This window comes from Lontra canadensis, unplaced genomic scaffold (assembly GCF_010015895.1).
Source record: "Lontra canadensis isolate GAN:19392208 unplaced genomic scaffold, GSC_riverotter_1.0 scaffold3, whole genome shotgun sequence".
NCBI lineage: Eukaryota > Metazoa > Chordata > Mammalia > Carnivora > Mustelidae > Lontra > Lontra canadensis.
The window spans coordinates 52,872,035-52,893,523 of record NW_022630997.1 but is presented as its reverse complement, the minus strand read 5'-3'; the positions used below and the strand labels follow the sequence as shown (position 1 = coordinate 52,893,523).

General features: G+C 39.9%; 1 protein-coding gene across 1 annotated transcript in view; it reads right to left on the bottom strand.

The window, feature by feature from the left end:
* TMEM26 (transmembrane protein 26) overlaps positions 1–2,917 on the bottom strand; it is a 48,344-nt gene extending 45,427 nt beyond the window's left edge. The window contains exons 1-2 of the mRNA XM_032842342.1: positions 2,812–2,917; positions 1,005–1,831 (exon numbers count right to left, since the gene is read on the bottom strand). Coding sequence (XP_032698233.1) covers positions 1,005–1,195 — 191 coding nt within the window. The 5' untranslated portion in view covers positions 1,196–1,831; positions 2,812–2,917. The remainder of the gene's footprint in view (positions 1–1,004; positions 1,832–2,811) is intronic.
* Positions 2,918–21,489: the final 18,572 nt, after the last annotated feature.

Sequence of the window (21,489 nt, the reverse complement as noted above, 5' to 3'; positions counted from 1 at the left end):
AATGCCATTGTGTATGTAATTCTTTGATTTGACTAATAATATTTTCTTCCAGCATTAAGTATTTTTAAAACTACTGACATATGTGAAAATATTGCCTTACTGTTTTTTTTTTAAACTAATGTATAGTATAATTTTACTGATTTTTTATGTGACTCTAGTCTTGCTGTTTTTAAAAAATAATACAGGAAGAGGCCTAGCTTGGAGAAGTTTAAATGAAAATCTACTGGGAGTGGAGGGATGGAGGTGGAAACTCTTTGTAAATGGCAAGAAACTCTTTTTCTCAACTCTTCTATTGCCAGTCAAGTCTTCCGGGAGGAAATAAAACATCACACAGAGCCTGTCGTTCCTGCAGGTTGAGGTTAAGTTTGAACCTTCCTTGCTAGTCCCTCCACCAGCGTGGCGACCCTTCTCTGCAAGGTGAACTTCCATTAACGGAGCTCCCAAGGAACCAACCTGCGGCACCTGAAGCTGATGCAGAGCAGCACAGAAGTGCTTCGAGGAGCTTCTTGCCCTAGGCGACTATTCTATGCACACAAGCTCTTACAAAAGTCGCTTGTGCTCAGCGAAAGGCATCCCCCCACCTGCAGGCACAGAGTAACGAGTGCATACCCACACACCCCAAGTTCAGGAAGCTGGGCTCATGGACATCCCCCCTGCCCCACGACTCCCCCGCTCGGGAGCACCTTCCGCAGAGAAGGCAAGCGTTTCCCTTCTTTTTTCACATCTTTCAAGTTGCCAAACCTGGGACTGGGTGACACGGGGCAGAGACTGAGTCTTTCCTGTGTTGCCCTGGGACAGGAAGGACCCTGAGGTACTGCGGCATGTCCCAGAGATGCGCAAGCATCTCGCGCTCCTTGGAAGCTCCCGGCGAGGACAAAGAGGGTCAGAAACCGAGTAAGAAATGGGCGGGCTGCGGGGAGACTGGCTCTTGGGCTGCTGGCGAATGCCATAGGGAACAGTGCCCAGGGACTCCGCGCGCCCTCCCTGTCCCGGGGTGCGCTCACCATTTGTAGCCTCTGCCGCGCTTGAACTTGAGGGTGAGCCCAGTCTCCAGAAAGAGCAAGAGGTTGAGCAGCGCGAGCAGCCAGTACCGCGGCTCCTTCTTCACCTCGGTCACTCGCCAGACCCCAACCAGAGAGTGCAGCACGAACAGCAGCCGGGTGGCCAGATTGTTGAGCAGGACCAGTCCCTCCATGCCGGCCCGCGCGCTCTGCCTGCCGCCCCCCGACCCCCGCCTGCGCCCCCGCAGGCCCCCTCGGGAGCCCCGGAGCCCGCCCGTGGGCGGGAACCTGACAGCTCGAGACCCGCCGCTGCTGCCGTCCCTCCTCAGCCTCCCGAGCAGGGAGAACAGGAGACAGCGGCTCGCCCCTCCCCCAAACTTCCTGACAACTCTCAAAGAGGGGAGAATCTAAACCCAGCCTGTCTAGACTGCTGGGCTTTCCAGGGAGTTCTGGGGCTGCGCCTCCGGGATCTCCGGGGCGTTATTCCCCGGCGCTGCCCATCTCCCTCTCAATCCCGGGAGCCAGGCTCCAACCCTGCAGTCTACCCCATCCCACCCCCGCAGGGTGTCCTCCAAAACTTCCCCACTCCCAGAGATAGGGTGGAGTGAGGGTCGAGATGCTACATAGCCTGAGAGGGGGGAGGAGGATGCATCACTGCCATCTCCTCCCTGGCTTTTCCAGCGAAGTAGTTTGATTCACTCACACTTCTTATGGGAACAAGCTGTCATAGTGACTCTAAGCTGGAACCGGAGGAGGGCCCAAGAATCCGCTGTCCAAGCAGTTTTGGAAATGCTGTTCCTGCGCAGTTTGAAGAATGAAACTTCACAGGACTAGAGGAAATCAGATGGGGGGTTTCTGAGAGCGGTCCCTGCACCTCATTTAAGGAGTGGGTAGCCCAGGTTACTCCCACTCTTTGGTCAATGTGTTATCAAAGCAAAGAGATGTTCTTTATTATGTCGTCCCTACTCTCACTACCCCCCCACCCCCCACCCCTTGGAATTTCTTCTGAAAGTTGGAGGTTAGCAAGGCAGGAAGGCAGAGGGGAGACAGAAGAAGGAAGGAGAGGATAAAGCCAGGGGTTGGACTTGTGGGAGCAATTCATGCAGCTGGGAAGGCACCCTTGAGATCAATGACCAATGAATTCAACTCTGGTCTTTCTAGCATCCAAGGTGAAGAGGAAACTGAAGTCAGGGTTTCCCAAAATACCTTCATGATTTCTGTTCCCTTGTTTCCCTACTGCCTGTACCACTATTTATTTGACACCTTTCTTTAAATGAACTCAAATTTTTACTGAAATAATTTTTAAAATGAAACTTTATATCACTTGCAAATGGAAAAACCAGTATAGTAGGCCAGAGGTAGATGGTATTACAAAAACAAATAAAATAAAATGAAACTAAGTTTTTGAAATCTCAGTAGATATTAATTATTGCCTTCTAAGACTCTGTACCTCAGCCTCCTTCTTTCTGGGGAGATAAAAAAAATGCCAGGGGGCACCTGGGTGGCTCAGTGGGTTAAGCCTCTGCCTTCCCCTCAGGTCATGATCCTAGGGTCCTGGGATCAAGCCCCACAGAGTGCTCTCTGCTCAGCAGGGAGCCTGCTTCTCTCTCTTTCAGCCTGCTTCTCTGCCTACTTGTTATTTCTGTCTGTCAAATAAATTTAAAAAAATAAATCTTAAAAAAAAGAAAAAGAAATTCCGGTCATAATACTACCAAACAGGGATGTTCTCTTGACCACATTAGTAAAACTGAGAGAAAAACACAAAAGGAGTATCTTGGTTAGGTTTATTCAACTTATGATCATCCCTTACCTTTCTTAAAATTAGGTTGAAAACTCTGAATTATATGATTAGTGTGTTCATGAAGTGAAAAAAAATCCAGTTGCTTAGAAGCTCAGTTACTTCTGATACTGTTATCAGGAAGATTTTCCTTTCCCCGTGTGTGTGTATTCTTCCATATCTCAGGAAACCCAGCAGTGATTTCCTGGGACATCTTATCATAGTGCTTTTCATTGTGGGGTGATGGCATAGTGACCAGTGACCTCACGCTATTCAGTGACACACAAGAGCACAGTGTACCAGTGCAGTGGGAGGCAGGGTGGTGTGGACACTGGAGCCTAGAGCCAGGCCAGCTGGCTGCCTTGGAGTCCTGGCTCAGCCACTTAGTAGTGTTATAACCTTTGTAACTCAGTTTCCTTATCAAGCCTATTAACTTATAGGGCCATTGTGAGGATCAAATGAGTTAATCTATACAAAGCACCTGGCAGGTAATAAGTACTTGGTAACACTGGTGATTATTGCCTGGACCAAAAAAGTTAGTTCCACGCTCTTTGATGATCTGTGACAAGTAACACTAGGAGTAGAGCAGACAAACATAAGACCTGTCAAAGCCTCAGGCTGAACACCATCAGGAATACATCTGTTGCTGAACAAGTTTGGTTTACTGGTCTTTTAGGGAGAAAGAGCACACTCCAGGGAGAACTGTGGGCATCTCAGGAAGAAGATATTAGAAGGATTAGAGAGAACTTACTAGAAAGGATATGGGCTTGTGTTAGGTGCTTTAAGGAGGACTAAGAAAGTAGGGCTTGACTTTAATTGGATGCTCTGAGGAAGTGGGGTTAATTCTGTAATGGGTTGTCTTAATAAAGCTTACTTAGGGGACTGTTTGGACAGTTAGGACAATGTTTATGTTTTGTTTGAGTTCAGACACAACGACAGAGTGATCCTGTCTTTATCTTGATCCATCAGGCTCACAAAATGGCTTTGCTTGATATTCATACTCGGTGAAAGTTTTGTGTTCAACAGGAGAATGGCAAGGCCTGGCTGCTGGGCAGACCAGTTTCCTGCGGTCAAGGTTGGCTTCTCTCCTTCTCAGGCTTCCTAGGAAGGGCTCCAAGAGAAGGGTTTAACAAGAAAGGAAGAAAGTCAGTCTAACAGCTTCCAAACATCTTTGCTGCTCTCTGTTTTGAAGGTTTAGGTCAGTATAGGATCCATTTCCTCTGGGTCTGAAAAACAAAACTGTCATTAAATGGAACTTTGAGGTTATTTAAAAAAAAAAAATTCTCCTAAGCTCATTTTAGAAGACTGGAGGTTGGGGTACCTGTGTGGCTCAATCAATCAGTTGGGTGTCTGACTCTTGGTTTTGGGCTCAGGTCCTGATGTCAGAATCATGATCTCAGGGACGTGACATTGAGCCCTGCCTCAGGGCTGTACGCTCAGCACAGAGTGTGCTTAAGATCTTCTCTCTCCCTCTGTCCCTCCTCCCACTCATGTATGTGCTCTCTCTTTCTCTCTAATATAAATAAATAAACTTATCTATCTATCTTTCATCTATCAATCTATCTAAAAGAAGACTGGAAGCTTTGAGAACTATCTTGAGATCTCCAATCCAATACAGCAGCAAGCTTTTAAAAAAGAAAAAAAATATGTAGTTTTTTTTTTTTTAAACTACTCTCCTCAAAAAATCAATTTTAGCCTCATGCAGTCAATTCTTGTGGTATAGGATTGGGTTGCACAAAGTGGAGCTCACCTTATTGTCCCAGGGGACAGCAGTCACCAGGCCTCTCTTGCCTTCTGAATGCAAATTGAAACCCATGTCAAGCATTTATTTCATTTAGAGTGATTTTGGTTGCACGCAAGAGTCTGTCTCAAGCTAATTCAAGTAAAAGGAGTAGTTATTAGAAGGGTACATATGGCCTTATAGGAGATGGAACCCCTTGGAACTCAAGCACAAGCATTACAGTAGAGCCTTGGGCTGGAATTGTAAGACAGCTGTGGACTTGAGTGACTCTGGGATCTCATGGTTACAGTTTGTAGACCTTTTCATAGCAGCTCTCTGACCCTGTCCACCTCCAGGCAAGTCTTTCCACATTCTGAGTTCAAATTCCTAAGAAAAGGAATTCACTGAACTCTTTCAACTCTAGTTACCAGGTCACATTATGGACAGTGAATAGGCTATTGAATGACTGTAATCTGGTCACTGATCATCCCTAAGGGAAGACCAACACTGATGCTACTTTATCATCTTTCAACATGGCATTCTGGGTAGGGCAGTATAAGCAGGGGAGGAAGGGTCACAGCAGGCACATTGACTAACATCTAGGACCATTCACTGCTCAGCTGATATGCACACATCCTATGCCTACAGTCCTAGAGATGTCCCTCTCTGAAACTACTTAAACACCGTACATGCAGTTATGGGCTCACCTATGACCTCCCAACAGCAATGCAATCCAAAATCATCTTCATCCATCAGGAATCATCCTTTGATTCATCATCAAATCATCACCAAAGCTGCAATGTATCTCAAAAGCTACAACTTCCTAGCCACAGCCCCCAAGGATGCTCTGATTCTTTTTATACTTTTGCTAGGAGTCTTACCCCATTCCTATCTGTGTCCAAAGAACAGCTCCCAGATTTAGCTGGAAATCATTGATGACTTTGAGTAAGGAAGCAGACAAGATCTTCAACCATTTCTGCTGTCTTGAATGCAGTGATTTCACAGACCCCTTAAGCACGACTTCTCTTTGCTCTGGCTGGTAGGACTTCAGCTTCGTGGGGGCTCTCACGGAAGAACCGTGCTCACCTCTGCTAGCTTTGGCTATTTTCCTATGCTCTGGTTTCACCATGGACTCCTGGAATTCCTGGAAGTCCTCAACATTCTGGGTCCACCCCTTCCTTCTTCCTAGTACTGGTTGTATTGCATACTCTTTGGTTTCAAAAATTATTTCTAATATTTCAAAGATGAAGTCTTAGTTTCTAGACCAAAATTTGAATCAGAAGACTCACAGATTTCTTTGTGAAATATGTGGATTAGATAGGAACAGCAACTGCAACTCTTGTATGTTATGTATGACAGTGAAAATAAGCAGAGCTTTATTAAGTTATCATTAACAGTAATGATTACTCTTCTTTTAAAAAAGAAACTAAAGGTCAGTGGATGATCAAGTTTCAGAGCTAGCAAGGAAGTTCCAAAGCTAGCAAAGAAGAGAAGTCTAAAGTGCCAGTGAAGGAACAGGAGTGAGGTTTCCTTCTTCAATTTGCCTTCTTGGGCCCCGGCTTCACTTCCTAAGTGATGCAACTATAGGTCACAAATTCCTTAATCTCCTTGAGCCTTGGTTTCTTATCCATAAGATAAGAATGATAGTATCTTCATGTCTACTGTAAGGATCAAATTGGTTGATGTTTCAAAAGTGCTTATAAAAATGCCTGAAATATAGCAGGCACTCAGTAAATATTTGTTGAATAAGAAGATATGAGTGAGGGTTGAATAAACAACATCTGAAACAGAAATGTGTTATTCTCCAGCTGGTACCATCACGGAGTCTTCTTCTAAGGCCAGCTGCTTGTACATGATATGGGAAGTAATAAAGCCAGTAAATGTCATTGGTCTGAGCTCAAGGCCTCATTCCTGGAGGAGATCCCAAAGAGATCACAGATAAGTAGAGACACTGCATGTTTGCTGGTGATGATAAGCACGTCTAACGCTGGTGGTTTTACTACCCTGAGTAGTGTGAGACTCATCTCCCAGGAGAGCTGAGTTGTTATGTATAGTTAGGATTTTGACTTTGGAGTCATACAGCTTGGGTTTGAATCACAGCTCCTATATGGACTGACTTATGTTCCCCCAGACCCACATGTTAAATCTTAACTTTTAGTGCCTCAGAATGTAACTAGATTTTAAGATAAGGTCTTAAATAAGCAATTAAATAAAAATGCAGCCATTAGGGTGGGTCCTAATCCAGTTTGACTAGTGTCTTTCTAAAAAGAAGAAATTTGGGCACACAGAGAGATATTGGGGATACACCAGCACAGAAGAAAGAACATGTGAAGACACAGCAGGAAGGCCGCCATCTGCAAGACAAGGAGGGAAGCTTCAGAAGAAATCAAACCTGCCAACACCTTGATCTTGGACTTTCTGTGATCCAGGTTGAGAGAAAGTAAATGCCTATGGTTTCAGCCACCCCATCTGTGCTGATTTGTTACAGTAGTCGGAGCAAACTAAAGCTTCAAGCATATGATCTCAGTAAAGGTGGGTAGGTTTTGCTCTCTCTCAGAGCCTCAGTTAACTCATTGGCAGAATGAGGATATTAGCGGGACTTAATCCATAGATTTTTGAGGATGAAATGAGGTTGACATTTAACACCAAGTCTGCCTCACAGTAAGAGCCAAACATGTTAGCTATCATCATTATTATTGTTGCTATAAACAGTGATAGTTATTATTGTTGTTACTAATGTCTTCAGAGGGTACAGCTATCAGGCACCTTCCCTATGTGGTTGGAAAGTGAGCAGCACGGTTACACACCCAAAATAGTGCATCTTTTTTTTGTAATCACAACCCTATTTTACAGATGTGAAAATAACCTTTTTTTAAATGATTTTTGGGGTCTGGTAAAAAGGCCTGAATATTCAACAGAATAAAGTATGACTATAAAACACAAAATAATCAGTTTGAAAAAGAAAGTTTATCCGAAACAGGAATTTAAATCATGATGCTTAGTTCATGTAGTTTGTGTGCACTGTTAGGTAAATGGACATTTTGATCCATTTTGAATTTGTTCAAATTAGCCAAGGGTGATAGCTATTGCTTGAAGATACTATGTGTCATTTAATCATGAAAATTCTCTTATTCTAAGTTTTTTTTTTGATGTATAGTTGACATACAATATTATATTAGTCTTAGGTGTGCAGCATAGTGGTTCAATAGTTATATACATTACTTGATGTCCACCATGATCAGTGTAGTTACCATCTGTCACCATACAGTTATTACAATATTATTGATAATATTCCCTATGCTGTACTTTCCATTGCAATGACTTATTTATTTTATAACTGGAATTTTGTTCTTCTTTCTCCACTTTACCTATTTCACCCATCCCCCTATACCCTTCCCTCTGGCAGTCACTAGTTTTTTCTCTTTAATAGTGAATCTATTTCTACTTTTTTGTGTTGGTTTATTTGTTTTGTTTCTTAGATTCTACATGTAAGTGAAATCATGTAGCATTATTTTTTCCTGTCTGATTTATTTCACTTAACATAATATCTTGTAAATCCATCTGTGTTGTTGTGAATGGCAAAATTTCATTTCCTTTTTATGGCTGAGTAATATTCCATTGTGTTTATATACCACATCATTTTATCCACTTATCCATTGGTGAACAGTTAGGTTGCTTGCATATTTTGGCTATTGTAAATAATGTTGCTATAAACATAGAGAGGCATATATCTTCTTGATTTACTGTTTTTGTTTTCATTAGTAAATACCCAGAAGTGGAATTACTGGTTCATATTAATCGTGAAAATTCTTAACCACAGGAGCACTAAAATGAATTTACACTGGAAACCATAATAAGATGTTGCTTCCTATAAATACTTCTTTTAGGTTTGATTTGGAAGAAGTGGTCAGGGTGTAAAGAAGAGATTAATGGGTTAACAGTTATAATGCCTTAGTTCTAGCTCTGTTTCAGGATCTTCCTTTGTAAAATGAAGCTGAAAGGGCCAGTCTTGTACATGCCATGATCCTTTAAAGAGTCACATGAGGTAATGATTATGAAAATGCTCTGTGAAAATACATCAAGGTCAAGGTTAACATACTAGTGCTGAGTCCATAGAATGTACCCTTGATATAATGTGATGAGAATGGCACTTTATCTCTGTGGTCTTACTCCCTCAAACCCATAACCCTAATCTAACCATGAGACAAACCTAAATCGGTGACATTCTACAGGATACCCTACCAGCACTTCTCTAAACTGTCACGGTTATGAAAAACAAGCAAAAGACTAAGAAACTCTCACAGACTGGAGGAAATTAAGTAGACATGATGACTAAGTGTATTGTGGTATCTTGGATGGGGTCCTGGAAGACAAAAAGTTTATTAGCTGGAAAACAAGTGAAATTCAAATAAGATCTACAGTTGTTGGTAGTAATATACCAATGTTGGGTCTATAGTGTTGACTAATTTAATAAATGTGATGATATGAGAAGAAGGAAACTGGGTGGGGGGTTATGGGAACTCTTTGAATTATCTTTGCAAATTTTATGAAAAAACTATGATAGAATTAAAAAGTTTATTTTAAAATGCATGTATATTTTATTTGGTTATTTAATCTGATTTGAAAATGGCTTAAAAATTCAAACACTCACTTTAAAAATGTTAGAGAAAGGAATTATGTGATATTGTGAGAATATTTACAGAAGAGTCAATTATTCTTTTCCTGTTTCCCATGAATAGTTTCTCCTTTATTATCATTGCCATCTACAAAATTATCTCAGTGCTGAAGAGACCAGAGAGTTTATCATCCTCCTTACCTTGCATACTGAGCCCCAGAATGGGCAGATGACTTGTCCAAAGTCACAATTCATTTCACTTTTGGCAGTGCTAAGAATGTGAAAGAAAAAATTTTTTTAATTGCACCTAAAGTATTAAAAATATGGATATATATGTATGTATTTGTGTAGAAGTATGTACACACACAAAACATAAATCATATATTGCATTATGTATATAATATTCCTTTTAAATAGAAATGAAAGCACAAGACAGTCTCTTTAGTGGGTCTATTAGTCTGCTGGATTTTGTTTTGTTTTGTTTTGGTTTGGTTTTGGTCTAGATTATTAAGGAAACACATCCAGCTCAGTTAAGGAAGGAAGTTTGAGAACAAAAACAAATAAAACTCTGTCCTTGTGATAGGCCTGTATGAAACATTAAAGATTTAAAGGGGTGCATATCTGGTCTCTAATCTTGAGGACCTCACAGACTGGTCTACAAAGCAAACACCGAAGCAGCTTTCCATTAGAACCTCAAAAGCCCAGGGGCAGCCTTAAGCCCTGAGAAAGCACTGAGGAGAGACAACTGACCCAACTACAGGATCGGCTTTAAAGACCCATTCATTGAAGAGTGACCACCAGAGATGTCTTAAAAGATGACTGAAGAGTTAGCCAAATGAAGAGAGAGGAGGAAGGAATTCCAGGCAGAAGGGACTTATCCTTTGTGATTGCAAGCTAGGAAGGAAGGGTGTGAGTTTAGTTAAGGCAGGGGATGAAGGGCGACCAGAAGTCAACTGAAATCAGGCTTGAGGATGCCACTCATCACAGTGAAGTAGGATATGAAGCCATATGCTGATAGTGAGGGATGGGCACTGGGTGGGCAACTTGGAGAGAGAGGTAAAGATTTGGCCCTGTGTCTGAGGGAAAAGAGGGTAAAATGTAAGCAAAGGTAAATGAAGGGCTAATGAACAATTCTGAGCTGGCATTAGTACAAACATATGGGAATGTGAAATTTCCTCTGGCAGCATTCAGCTGTCCAAGTGTAGAGAAATTACAGAGGAAGTGGACTGTAACGTTCATTTTGGGTTCAGTATTCCCAGGCAGGGCTGGCAGAGTATAGGGATCTAAGGGAACCAAGAATGGTTGATGTCATCTGTTACAGACATCAGCTATGAAGCCCAGGATGGGCAGGGCAAAAAGGAAAATTGAGGAAGTCAAGAGACTAGAAGAAAATCAAGGTAGTAGGACATATGATGTCTCTATAGGGATAAGGGAAAGTAAAACTGTCTTAAAACTAAATTTGGTAGAAGGCTAATCCACGTGTGGAGGACCTGAGTAAATGAAATGAGATGCCCAGATGGCGGAGAGAGGGGAAATGGGCATTCAATTCATGCGACTTCAACAGAGGATGACACTTACCTGAGGGTAGAAACTGGGTGTGGTGCCAGGAGAATGCATCCCAGGTATCAGGGTTTTCAGAGGTGCAGAATGGCAAAGCAGTAAGGGAGATGCAGCAAGGAAAGGACATGGTTAGAGACGCCTTCTCTTTAGGGACCAAGGATCACAGAAATGGGAGCAAAAGCTAGAATAGATTGCTTCAAATACAGCCAGGAGGGAAACAGCTCATGTTGAAGGAATGGGCCTTGGGATCAGGCCAACCTACCTGTGTAACTACAGGCAAGTCCATTAACTCCCTAAGCCTCCCTTTCTTCACGTGTAAGACCTCTGCTCTAGGAGGCTGTCATGGCCCCAAAGAAGGCCATGTGCCCCCTACCTCAGTATGTGGGAGATACATAGTAAATGAGAGCCAGTGGGTTTTTTTCTCCATTTGACTATGGCTGGGAGTCCTGGAGGGTCTGGTCTATCTGAGCAAGACCTGCACACAGTGGATAGAGAGCCCTAGCTGCTACCCTGGTCCCAGGCAGGCAGAGTAACAGTGACAGGTTCTGACAGAACTGAGGGCTCTGCCTTAAAAACCAGTAGCAAGAAAGAGTTCAATATTAAAGTCTATTTTGAGATACAAAAGATGGGAAAAGCAACATAGCAAATCACTTCTGCAGATACGTGTTCTAAAAACAACTCCCACTGGGGCCCCGATTGTTGTCCAAAGGGCTAGTCTTTTGTTCCTAGGTAAGGAGGAGGCATAGACACAGCAGAAAATAAGGAGAGGGGGAAGAGGAATCGAGGAAGGAGCAGGAACAAAGAGAAGAGAAAAACCTGTGGAGAGGCAATACTGTGAAGTGAACTCAGTCGAATTCCATGGCTCTGGGCTCAGGTTGTATTTATAAGGAAAGGGACATTCACGAGATCTATGGGGTCTTTAATTCTCATTATATATAACATGTTGGTTATATTTATAAAATAGAATAATAACTACATCTGGAAACTTTACACAGAAATTAAGGTTGACGTATGTGCCAGATTGATTTATATTCCCTGATAAGATGGTAAAGTAAAGATTTATTTTACTTTGCACTCTTACAGCTTGGATTATTATTCATACTTTATTTCGCAAATTGGTGGTAACCCAACTGCAGCCAAATCAAGAGTTCACATGCCAAGTTTTGGTCTGAAAAAGTCTTTGCATCCAATATATATTTGGCCACAAAAATAAGGAGATCAAATAATAGAAGAGAGAAGAAAGTGCTTTATGTACTCTGGAGCTCAAAAACAGATGTGAATAAAGTTCTTATGGAGTGTGGCTAGCTAACATCTGGTAATCCCTGGTGCATTTCACTGTCTATTTGTAAGTTTCCCCCAATGTTTAATATCAATAGCAATACAGGAACATAGTGACTTGCACAAAGAAAAAAATTTATAGATATCAAGGACAAAGCCAGAAAATTACTCTGTTCTTGGAATCCATCCTTCCTGGGCAAGGACTTCGTATTTTCTTTCTGTTGATGCTATGTTTAATAAAGCTATGTGATTGGTTAGATTTCGATTGAGCTGAACATGTTTTGTTTTGTTTCTTTTCTATGACTCAGTGACAAAAGAAACATTAAAACCTTCTGCTTACTTTAATCACAGACCTCAGGTTTCTTCTATGTAATCTGAAGAAGAACTGGGAAAATATCCCCAGAAGAACTAGTTGTACCTATAGAGGGGGAGGAGGGTGAGAAAGAGATAGGGAGGAAGGTGAATAATTTAGCTTATTTTCTTCTTTTGGCAACCAATCTGTTTGATTTCTTGCTCCCTTTCAAATAACACTCTTCTGCAAAGACATCTCCCATTTGTAAGGAAATTTGCAGATGAGAGCAGACACCTCTGTGTCTCTGACCACAAAGGTTAAAAAGGCTGAGTGATGTGGGGCAAAGCTGAAAAAGAAGTTATGATTCTCATGGTTAAATGCAGTCAGTAGCTGAGATTAGATATGTGTTCTCCACCTCATCCACAGATCCATATTGCCTTACATAAATTAACAGTAATCTACACATTCCTTTGACAGAACAGGCTGGCCCACAGAATTGATGGATTAGTAACAAACTCAGAGATGACAACAAGGTATCAATTTGTGTGCCTACTTAGGTCCACTGGTAGAGGCTGCCAGGAATAGGAAGCATTAGAAGAATCCAAAAGCTCTTTATAAACTCAGTGGGAAAGTGCCTAGCTAGTAGGTTTTGGATATTTGTCAGGGAAGGGGGCAGAGAGAGTAGCAGCCCATGGGCTACTTAGTTACTGTCCCTGGTTTAACCAGGAAAGTTTGTTATAGTGTCTGTTTTCAAAGGTTGGAAATTTTTATTTTAAGGTCAACCCATAGTAACAAATGCATATGTGTATTATGCAGTAATAGTAATAAATCCAATCATATGATGATGCTTTCTGTCTTCAGAAGAACTTCCACATGTATCATCTCATGAGATCCTAAAGTGATTTCATGAGATAGAAAGGGGATGTATTTGTATACCCATTTCCAAATAAGGAACTGAATTTCAGAAAAGATAAGTAATTCATGCTCGGTCATGTAGCTGGTAAGTTAGAGAATTTAGGAAATAATATGTAGTCGTTTGAACATTTTGCAATCACTGCTGGAACTATGTCTAGGATTTTCTGATTCCTAAATTATGCAACAACAAACTATAAAGTTGACTACTTGGGAGACATTTACAGTAAATGTGTGCATACATGATTACGTGAAAAGTCAGAGATAGCCAACCTTTGAAGGGAATGGATGATTGTATTAGTCAACTCCAGAAAAAATACATAAATAGATTTATCATAAATGATTTGTCCATATGATTATGGAGGCTGGGAAGATGAAAATCTGCAGATTTCATGTCCCAGTTGAAATCTGAAGAATGGCAGGCTGCTATAGAACCAGGAATAAAAGAGGTCTCAGTTTGAAGGCCATGAGGCAGGAGAATTCACTCTTACTTGGGGAAGAGCCTGGCTTTTGTTCTAGGCAGGCCTTCAACTGATTGGATAAGGCTCACCCACATTAGGGAGAGCAATCTGCTTTACTCCCTCTACCAATTTAAATGTTAATCTCATTCAACAACACCCTTACAGAAAAACCCAGAATAATGTTTGACTGAATATCTGGGTCCATTCAAGTGGACACATAAAATTAATCATCACTATCACTAGTCTACTCCTTGTCAATTTGTCACCCATACACTTCTCCTTAAACTGTACTTAATCTCAAAATAAAGCAAATAGCAAGATCACCTAATATGATACAACTATCCTATATTCAACCAAAATACACTAACCCTTTTCCCAGAAAAGGAAACAAAGTCCTTGAGTGATATTTACTCTTCTATTTGGTATCTCATAACTTAAGTACTATGAGAGTGAGATGTTATGGACTGGATTGTGTCCCCTCTCAAAATTCCTATACTAAAACCTTAATGGCCAATGTGACTGTACTCAGAGATAAGGCTTTTAAGAAGATAATTAGTGTTAAATGAGGTCCTAATGGTAGGACTCTAATCCAATAGGATTGGTGTCTTATAAGAAGAGACACCAGATGTCTCTCTTTCTCAATCTGCATGTGCACACAGGAAGGGCAATGTAAGCACAGAGCAAGAAGGTGGCCATTTGCAAAGCAGGAAGAGAGGTCTCATCAAAAATCAACCTTGTGGGATCCTTGTTCTTGGACTTTCAGCCTCCAGAACTTGAGAAAATAAATCTCTGTTATGTAAGCCACCCAGTGTGTGTATCCTGTCATGGCAGCCTGAACTGACCAATACAATGACCAAAGCCCCACCTGAGATATTTGTTACTATCACAGAAGAGGGAAGTTATTTGAAGTATGTCAGTCCAACAATTATCTGCATGTGTTAAACCATTCCATTAAACTTCTAGGCTGGGCATAAACCCTAAATGAAGCTTTTTAATAAAGCATCTCTGAAAACATACTTTCCTGGTATGTTGAGGGCTGGATTATAACTTATAAACTGCGAGTCTTTCCACATTTTCTCAAAAGCAGCATGGCGAAATTTCCAGCTGTAGGAGGAATGACTGGGAAAAAGAGGAGGCAGTTTTACTGAGTGTTTACCATACACTGAGCCTGGTAGATACAATGAGGAAAAGATACACATTGTCCCTACCCTCAGGTACTCTTCTAGTGCTGCCCTAGTTTCTAGGGTGGGATAGAGTATTTCTTCCTCTGAATCTGTAAGGTTGTCATGAAAAAAAAAAACGATGTCAAAAAGTTTATTTGGAGAGTCTAGCAGGAATCCCACCTATGCATAAGGCTTAACTGGATGTTATTCCTCCCTGGCTTGGGGAAGTGTTTGCTTTTTCCCTTACCATCGTGGGCTATCAGTGGGAGTAGCACTTGCTCTAGCCTGGTCACCTTGACACCTTGACATTGTGCTACCAGCTGTGTTGTAAAAAACTTGATTTCAGTCTGAAGAGTTTGTAGGTTTGCAGAACGGTGTATATGTGTGTCTTGTGTTTTTAACTATACTTACGGAGCCAACTTCTAATTTATTGCAAGGCCCATGTTTGTATGGAGGTGGTTTTCATTCTTTGGGATATTTTTTGACAAAGTTGAAGAGAGCTCTTGAAATATTTTCAGTGTTAATATAACACCTTTATGCAGTACATCTTAAAGAAAAGCCAAATAAAGTCTGATATGTAACAACACTAGGTGTTTCAAATTTTCACTCTGCTGCATTCATAGATTTTGGAGATGGCCTATGAAACTGTAAATAAAAGCAATACAATTTTTCTGTGAAACAATTTCTAAACTCTCCAATAGATACAATGTGAGATTCATTTAATAGATTGGTACAGACTTTCCTTGGAGAAACTAAAGGGTTTTTTTTTTCCCCCCTTCTTTCTGTAGCAAAAGTTGATAATGTAGAAATATTGCACAAATGCCATGACTACAGCATCTTTTCTTTTTATTGAACAGAAGTTGTAACTTGAAGAGTAGCAGTCTTCAGAAAATTGTGGAGACTTCATAGCAACGGCTAAAGCTATTTGGACTTGCCAAATTACCTAATGGAATAGGTAAGCTTTATGTCTTTAAAATGAGCCACTTTTTTTCTTTGAAGCCCCTGGTACAGAAGTTTTCAGCTTATAATATTCTGTATTGAGTATGAAATTGACTGCAATTCTTAGTTTTTCATCTTTTCAAAACCACCAATAAAGAAAAAAAAGTTGTAATTTTTTAACAACCCGAGATCTAAGAATTACACACATGCTACCTTTGTTTCCCACAGAGCTTTAAGAAAAGTCATATATCAACATGGTTACTTCTCAGTTTCTAACTTCTACCAACCTCTACAACAACTATGACAACAACTTCCCAAAGTTGTGGTGGTAAAATGAGTGATGAATGTTGAATGGAAACAGTAGGGAGAAGATTAATGGACAGTGGTACTTTTTACAAGAAATCTAAGAAACTTCAAAAATAGTCTCTCATGAACCAACCCAATCCAATTTAGAGTCAAAGGCATTTAAGACAATTTTTATCATTTTCTAAAACAAAGAGTTGAACATTTAGTCACAGATAAAGATATCCTCAGTGGAATTAGCTAAACATGGATTATAATAAAAGAAAATTTCCATATGGCTGATCACATAAACCTCTCAAGTAATTTAGAGGTCAGAGTTGAGGCTTGAACGTGTTAGCATTAGAGGATGACAGGTCCCTTGGCCCCACACTTCAGACTCCCTTTCTACCCTTTTGCCTCCCTGCCTCATCCCCACTTCCAGTCTTATCCCAAATGGAGCTAAGGAAACTTGCTCTCCTGCCTTCAGAGAGAAAGAGGCTGTTTATTCTTCCCTTACTACCCTACTCCCATTCTGCACCCTCCACACAGGTAGACCTAGCCATGCCCCATGCTTGGGGTGGTTGGGGGACCCACAAGTCTCAAAGAGCTTGAATTCCATCTGCAGCAGGGATATAGTCTAATTGGGCATGGGTATATAATGGGAGACAGATTGTAGGAGAGCCATTGCAAGGAGGGCCCCTAAGAGAAATCATTCACCGAAACTGATAAGGGATTCTGGCTCTGTGAGTCAAACTCACATGAGTAGCCTTAGCAGATGAGGAAAGAGTAGTCTATTGTGTTCTGTGAGGTGATTCTCTAATTCATCCATGCCTGAGTCACCTGCCGCTTTGGGTGAGTGTTGCAATGAGCCATGACCAAGGAAACAGGCCACTCCACCATGGGACATCACCTGTAAGCATAAAGTGTGAGAAGGGAAGACATTTTCCTACTGCTTACAGAAAGAACCAGAGGCAAGAGCAAGTGGCGATGGAACTCCAAGGGCAGTGTGGACTTGATGATGCTCCAGAGGGGAGCAGCCGTGGATAACCAACACCATTACATGAACAGTCACAGCAGTACCCTCAGTCTGGCACTTCTGGAGAAGATCTGTCTGAAAGGCACTGACACTCAATAGAGTATCAATTATATGCAGGGCAACCATCTACCCTCAGGGACTTGAGGGAAGACTTTTGGTGACTTCACCTACAAGCTGGAGAGAACAGGGAACATTTGAGTTACTTATGTCTTAAACCACATTAGATCAAAACTTGTTTATGATTATAGAGCATACCGCAGCTAGTTTAAGAATCTATATTAGACCCTATACTGCTACTCTGATGGACCATCTGCTCCCATTATCTTTTGTTTTTCATTTGGGTTGCTTAATTTTTAGTAAAAAAAAAAAAAAAAGACAAAAGTGGGTCTATTTAATTTTTAATTCTACAGCTTTTCATCTTGTTTTAAATTCTACACTTTTAATCAAATATTGTTCCTGTGAATTAAGACTTGTGCTTTGAGGTCAGAACTCACAGTAGCATAAAGGCAATAGTTCAATTCCGAAAATAGAATGTAAGAAGAAAGACTCGAGGGTTGAGGGCTCAGTCTTTGGTAATGCTTGCAGTTAGGCAGTGAAGGGAGCCTGGGAGAAGCAAGAGCTCCAAGTCAGTTGCCTCATGCAAGGATCAACCAGCCCAGATGTCTACAGTAACTAGTAAAAATATTGATGTTTGTGTGTACTTTTAATACAGGAGAAAGTTGACTTATATGTACCTGTATACATGTATATACATATGAGTAAGGAATTTCTTTCTTTATATAAATCTATAGATAGAAGATAGATGTGTCAATAGATAAATCAATGGACGTATGTCTGTCATAGACGCATATATGTGAGGTAACAGCAGGAAGCAGGAGAAAATAAAAGTAGAAGAATTTATTCTTCTAATTCCTTCCTGTCCCACCCTATTTCTGCCAGTGACTGCTTTCTGGGTTCACTGCTTCAATCTGACGGACTCTGATCCATGGCTCAGTGTGCCATCTGGGCTGCTTGCCCCTGTTCCTACATGAAAGCTTGAAGGAGATAATACCTTCCCAATGTTACCATCCTTGGGTGTTTCAGTATTCTGTACTGGTGTCTTTAATTTTACCAATACCTTTGTGAACTGCTTCTCATTAAACTTGTCTCAGTTAACCTTTTGAAGGTGCCAGCTTGTCCATGATGAGATCCTGAGTGTGATAGGATCCATGTCCTTGTTGATTTTCCTACAAGACCTCCAAGTGAAGATATAGATAGACAAACAAAAATGAGTCTGGAGAAACCCTAAGCCTGGGAAAGTTTGGGCTAGGGAAAAAAAACAGTAAGAATCTACAGTATACAGATGCAGAAGAGAGTAGTTATGACCTTTTGCTTTTTAGGAAAGCAATCCTCTCCTTTCACTGAACTACCCACCATCTTGAATTACCATCTCATTGGATTCAAGGGGGTCTTGGACTGCCCCATCCTCACATTCAGGACGCCTGAGATCTAGGATTAAAGCCTAAGCTACTTTCCTTTTTCTTAGTATCTATCAAGACCAATATCCCCTTGCCTAATATCACTGTTCACCTTGGTTATGAACAGAAGCCCAACTTCCCAGACATCTATTAAGGCCAAGACTTTCATCTCCTTACTGTTGTGTAAGTCCCCTAATATGAACTAATTTCTCTTCCTCCTCCTCCTCCTCCTTCTTCTTCGAACTTTTGTACTTTAAGCAATTGTAGATTCTTTTTTTAAAATCATTTTCTAAATTTATTTTCAGCATAACAGTATTCATTGTTTTTGTACCACACCCAGTGCTCCATGCAGTCCGTGCCCTTTCTAATACCCACCACCTGGTTCCCCCAACCTCCCACCTCCCCACCTCTTCCAACCTTCAGATTGTTTTTCAGAGTCCATAGTCTCTCATTGTTCACCTCCCCTTCAATTGTAGATTCTTAATCATATATGTAGTCTATATCCATTATAGACTATTCAAAAAATGGCTAACATTTGTCCAAGAAGAGCACAAAACAAATTCACTTAAACCATTTCTTTATAATTACAATAGACACAATGTACTTCATCATTGAACAAACTCCATGATAAAAATTTGTCCAATGGAGACAATGAGCCAAATTATACTGATCATTTCTTTACTATTTTGGGTTTGCACTGACATACATGACCATAGACAGTTAATTGGATCTATAAATATTCCCAGTTAAGTTTAATTAGTTTTCTGTGTAGAATCTAAGGTTATGATAGCTCTGGTGATAATTTTGAGTAATGTTTTTTTAATTCCATGAGACATTTGTTTTAAAAATTGACCTAGAATGTGTTCTGAGAGAAAAAAAATAAAAAGAAATTGGATAAAGGAGTGAGAAATAAGAGTATGAAAAGATTAGTTACTCTGTAAAAAAGCCAATATGATTGTAGAAGTACTAAAATCCCTGTAGGAGATTTACAGAGAAGTCTGCCCTGGATTAGAATTTGATATCAAATAACTTAACTGAAGTCATACAATTTCTGTGCCATTTGTAGTTGAGTTAATAGCATATGTTCCTGGAGGATTACAGCCAATGATTAAGGAAATTAGGTTTTGTTTGAATTTGATTTAGTTATATAAAGCTGCTACTATAATTTACAGCTTTGATATTTAATATTTAATAACCCAGATCTTAGAAGAATACTAGATATAGCTGTGTCATTATGCCTTGAAATATTATTCCCATAAGTCATTTATATTTGCTGGCTGATAAAGATGTTCATCAACTAGATGGACTCAACAGGAGTCCACTGATAAAGCCAATGCAGTTTTACAGTTTGCTGAGTTCCTTGTACGTTTCCACCCCATTTCCTACACCTGTAACTTACTGAATCATAATTTATCTGGCTGGTCAATTGTCATAATAAAGAAACATTGCAGCCTTTACTTCAGCAGCCAGCTGTGGGAATGACTCAACTCTGCCTTTTTCTCACATTTTATGTATCTGTGTCATTAAAAACCATAGGAATTTCTCTGTGAATATTGCTCCCTCAATATTTTTCTTTCTTGTTTTTCTTTCATTGCTTTACTACACCTTTCCCCTATCCATCTCCTTGACTTTTTGCTTCTTTTTTCCTTCATTTTTCAGAGGCTCTGTAGTAATAATTGCAATTTCTTTCCTGTATATATCTGTACCTCTTTGTAGAAATTCATTTTTTCTTTGATTTATAAATATTAATCTGAAATTTCTGTTCCTATAGATTAACTTTTATTTCTAAACATTCCTAATTTTTTACTCCCCTTATAAGAATATTTATACTATTTCAACTGCTTTTCTCCATCAGGACTTATGACTAAAATCTTTTTTCTCTTTTATTCACATGTCTTTTACTGTCCTTACAACTACTGAGAATCCTTCCCATCATTGTTCTGGTTAGTTTCTCTTAGTCAATTTTACTTCTTAGTTTGGACTACCTTCAAAGATAGGCCAAGTCAGTCCTTCAGAAAATTCCCAAGGTACAATCTCTAATCTCAAAGATTTTAGAGGTCTAAACAGGGAATTTACTCAAGAATATCTGCCCTAACAATTTATTATATGTATATGTATATATATGTAATATATGATATAATTAACATAATACAGTATATACATGTACATATATATGTATATACATACACATATACATATGTATATATATTCTCTACATAGAAAGCAAAGAGTAGAAATTAATAAAAATGAAATATTTAAAGTTGGCCAACACTTAAACATGAAAGTTAAAACAACAGGAATTTATTGCAAGGGAAGAAAGAAATACATTAATGGATTCTAAGAAATGAGTTTTTTTTTTTATGCTTTCTTGACAGCCCTCTAAAAATTTCAACTTGGTGAGCACAATTAATGAGAATAATAATAATGTTGACAGAGTTGTGTAAAATGTATAAAATACCTAGAATCCTGTGTCGGATATAGTAAACACTTAATAACTGTTAGGTATTGTTGTTTATTATATTTTTGTTATCGCTACCCCAAAATAAAGCATCAATTAGTAGGAAATAGCAGATCAAAGAACATTAAGAAACAAGCATCAGGGCAATAATTGTAGAGTCATTTACCTAATCTATATCTTTTGATACTCTATTCTTGGAGTTAAAAATTCTTACGCATTCTTTGGAGTTGCTCCCAAATAACACAAACTCAGCCATCAGTCCAATATCAGCAGTTGCTCTTCCTGGCTCAGAATCAATCTGCATGAGTTGAAGAAAAATCCTGCATCAACATACTTGAGATGCAAAATCTTTTTCTTTTTTTAAACTTTTTTAACTTCTAATTTTTGGCACCTGAAGATAGTGAGTTGCTCCAAATCCTGCAAAGCTTGAAGATCTGGTGGTTGTTAAAAATTTCAACACAAGAACTACAGAAATAGTATGTTTGCACTACTGTAAAAAAAAAAACCAAACCACAGAACCATAAGGTAACACCCAGAA